At 42.4% G+C, this 3,887-nt stretch overlaps 1 protein-coding gene across 1 annotated transcript in view; it reads left to right on the top strand.

Moving 5' to 3' along the window:
• Positions 1-464: 464 nt before the first annotated feature.
• LOC118160932 (cyclin-dependent kinase inhibitor 1-like) overlaps positions 465-3,887 on the top strand; it is a 5,617-nt gene continuing 2,194 nt past the window's right edge. Inside the window, 2 exon segments of the mRNA XM_035316029.1 lie at positions 465-616; positions 619-897. Of these exon segments, the coding sequence (XP_035171920.1) occupies positions 475-616; positions 619-897 (421 nt within the window). The 5' untranslated portion in view covers positions 465-474.

Genomic DNA, 3,887 nt, shown 5'->3' on the forward strand with positions numbered 1-3,887 from the left:
AGTGTCACCTCTGTGCTCTCTGTCTTTTGCTGCAATTCCTACTGCAGCAACTCACAGCAGTCTGAGTCCTCAAAACAAGACTGTCCACTGTTAGGCAATGTAAACAGAGCATAACAAAAGAAAATAACAGTCACTGCCTCAAGGAGCGTTCTCCACTTCCTTGTGTGACTCTGTCCCCTTAGGGTAAACCCCCACTTGCTATAAAGGAAGCACAAAAGAGGTGAAGAAGGCATTTCACACTTACCTGTTCCCTGTCAAAGCTGCTGCCACACATACATCCTGTAGAAGTCGATGGCAATTCTCACTCTGGGCTGGAGACTGGGATAAATTTCTTCCAAAGTTCCCTGTAGCAGGATGAAAAGTATCTGAGGTTACTGTCACATTCCCTTCTAAAAAGCATGCAGCACCTATAAATGGAGAATGCAAAGTGTGGCTGGTGGTCTTTGTGTCCTTGGCATGGAATCGCTGCTGTACATGCTCACCAGAGAGCAGCACAGAGGAGAAAAGATGGAGCGGAGGCCAGGGAAGACAGCATATGCTCGGAGGAACCTCTTTGGCCCCGTAGACCACAAGCAGCTGCAGCAGGACTTCCAGCACATGCTGCACAACAGTGTCAAGGGTCCCAGCAGAAGTGGAACTTCGATTTCCTGCAGGACAGGCCAGTGGAGGGGCTCCTGCAGTGGGAAGGGCTGGAGGGCCACAAGGTGCCTGCTTTCTACAGCTGCATGGTGGGAGAGGCTCGGAGACCTCTGCAGCACTTGTACTGGCCCCTGGACAGGGAAGACAACAGTTGCCACTTTGCACAGATAGCACTGACAGAAAAACCAAAAACTTCAGTGAAAACAGGAGCCAAGAGGATCCCAGAAGGAAAGGAAAGAAGACAGACATCTTTAACAGGTGTGTGAGACCTTGGTATTGCTCAGGTGATCAAACCTAGTTCCAGCAGCTGTTTAGAAATTCTTTGGCAGGCCCATAAACTGGTCTTAAAGAAAGTGGAGCCCTTCAAAAAAGCATCTGAAAGAAAACAAACTATAAAATAATGGGAATGTGATGTGTTTTTCAAAAGCGCTGTGCCACAACCACCCTCCTGGCCCTCAAAGATCTGTTTGGGTCTTGTCAGTGTCAGAGCAATAAGATAATGACCTCTTCTTGCGGGAGGATGGTTAGAATGGCTAGACAGGCAGTGTGAGAAAAGCAGTGGAATTATTTCTCAAGTAGGAGTCCAACAGGAAAACAGGGTTGCCCATCAGATGGGAGGTTTGGATTTTTTGGTTGCTTATAGGTTTAGCTATGTGCTCCCTTTCCCAAGTACAATAAGGAACACCATTGACCCAGCCAGGCCTTCTGGAGAAAGAGCAAAAACTGGAGAAAGCAGCCAGCTCTCCTGCTAATTTGAGATTGAATACTGTAGTCTGTGAAGGCATCCAGGATATTTAAGGGCATATAAATCTTAACTTGGCCAGGTGGCAGAAGGGCCCAGGACTTGCTGCCAGATGTACAAAGGAAGGAGTTTCAGCACCCATAAAAGAGCTTTAGGTTCTGAAAAGTCCTCAGCATTCTGCAGGCTGAGCTCTTCTGAAAATCTGACCCCTCATGTTCTCAACAGGAATTTGAATTTGTTGAAAAATCTAAAGCCTTAGATTAGTTACCCTTGTCCTTTTTGGGCTTCTGGTTTATCCAAGACTGACGTTTTCAAGATATAGATCAAAGATTTTCATTTGAGAATTTCACTTGAGACACCAGCTTGAAATTGCCTAGAAGATAATTGAAGTTAAGATTTCAGGAAACACTTTCTGAACAGTGATGTTGATCTCAGTAAGTCAGACAATAGAATAATTTGCTATTTGAGGGTATAAAACTTAATTGCTGGAGAGAGGTTCAGGAAGAGGTTGAAGATTAATGAAGAGTGGAACATTGTACACTAGAGTACAGAACAATGATTTTTAATGAGTGCTCTTTTCTTCTCCAAAGCACTTTACAGCCATTAACTAATTAACAGTATAATTTACAGGTAAGAGTACACAAGTGTAATTCAGAGCACAGTGTTGTGATGGTTTGAGGGAACTGCTGTTAAATTGTAAATCTCTCACCAGGTATGTGGGAGTAAATTACGCAGATATTTCCAGGGGATATTTTTCTTCCTTTTTTTTTTTTTTTTTTTTTTTTTTTTTTTTTTTTTCCCAGGCAAGAAACATTTCAACAGGGGATGTGGAAACCAAAATACCACGCTGCACAGTTTAACACTTTCCCACATATGTTTTCATAAGAGAAAACACTTTAGTCTAACAACAGTACCCTTCTCCCCAAGGAATCTGGGTCTATGAGTTGGGCCAGGAAAATCGTTCGCAGTTGTCATTTTTGGTGAAGCTTGGAGACTGGTTCCTCTCTCATTCCTGCACACACGGAGGCACATGCACAGAGCCAGCTCTATGTATTGCCAGCTCTGTGTATTGCCAGCTGAACGATGCCTTAGAAATTCCCCTCCAGCAGCAGCAAACTTCTTCCTCTGGGCACGACTGAAGTAATTCATTTAAAACTGAGACATGGTGTTACAGTAAAACGATACCTACTGATATGGTCTGAGCCTGTGCTTCTGCCCATCTGCTCAACTTCCGCCATCCCATAATGAAAGGTTAGTTTAGCACTGGGGTCTGGGATTTGATCTGAAAACAGCTATCTGTATTCTCCCTTGGTCAACACGAACACTGTAATGCTTTACATTAAGATCCAACAATGTGTATTTAATTTAGACTTTAAAAGACAGCTGTGGCCCATTAAATAAGTATCAATATATTAAAAACCAGCCATTGCGTTTTGTGGATGTTGGCGCCTCTAGAGTGGAAGGAGCAGAGGTTTTCTTGCTGTGTTTGACTCCTCAGACACGCAGAGAACTAACCAGCATGAAAGCAGGTTTTCCTTTCTATCTCCCACCCCTTTTATGTACACTACCCCATCTCCATTCTCTCCATTTCATTGTGGTCCCACTGTGGTCCTATTCAGTTTTCTGGGAGAGCCTCAAGTTCAAAAAGCAGCTCAGCTACAGGCACTGAGTCTTTTTCACATTTTCCTTTTTCTCTTTTTTTTTTTTTTTTTTTTCCTCTTCTCTAATCAGGGTTGATTAACTCTGTCAGCTTTATACTTTTCTTCTTTTCCAAACCTTTTGGCCTGTCTCAGCCTGATACACTTAGACCTTGGCTCTTCTGGGAGACATTAATAAGTCTCCTTTGCTAAAGGTCAAGATTGAGAAAATCTTTAACAATCCTGTGTTTTCACTAGCGGCCTTGCTTCTGAATCAGGTAGTTCAAAAACTATTTTCTGTAAGGTAGATGGGAGAAAATGGTGTGGGAAGGCAAGCAGTCATTTAGGTAAGTATATTTAAACAACAGAAATCATTCCCTCCTATGTGCCTGTGCCCAGGTTTTCTGACTGACAGGCTACAGGCAGCATAATCCTAGTCGGTACATTACTTATGCCAGTACAAGTGCTCTTTAGAGTCCCACAGGCAAACCAGCCAATTTCCACAGACTCTGTTTAGCATCTTAGGTGGAGACTAGACCTTCTGAATATGGCTCTGGGGAACCTGCATCTCCCTGGCTATTAAGTGCCTCCATCAATTCTGAAACTGGGCTCAGCTGTAAAGCATGCAAGTGTCTGAGCAGCTGGGCTCTGGCTGAAATCTTTCACAGGCAGAAATGGGAATAATTATTATTTAAGTCTTTTCTAAATTTTCTCATCTACTAATCATTAACCTTAATGTATTTCTTTTCCTAAAATAAAATGGAGGATAGCTATATAGCTATAGTCTTTTAAATAGTAGAAATAAGGATTGCATTTTGCAGTGTAAGCTTTTTTTTTTTTTTTTTTTTTTTTTTTTTTTTTTTTTTTTT

Source organism: Oxyura jamaicensis, chromosome 1, assembly GCF_011077185.1.
Source record: "Oxyura jamaicensis isolate SHBP4307 breed ruddy duck chromosome 1, BPBGC_Ojam_1.0, whole genome shotgun sequence".
NCBI lineage: Eukaryota > Metazoa > Chordata > Aves > Anseriformes > Anatidae > Oxyura > Oxyura jamaicensis.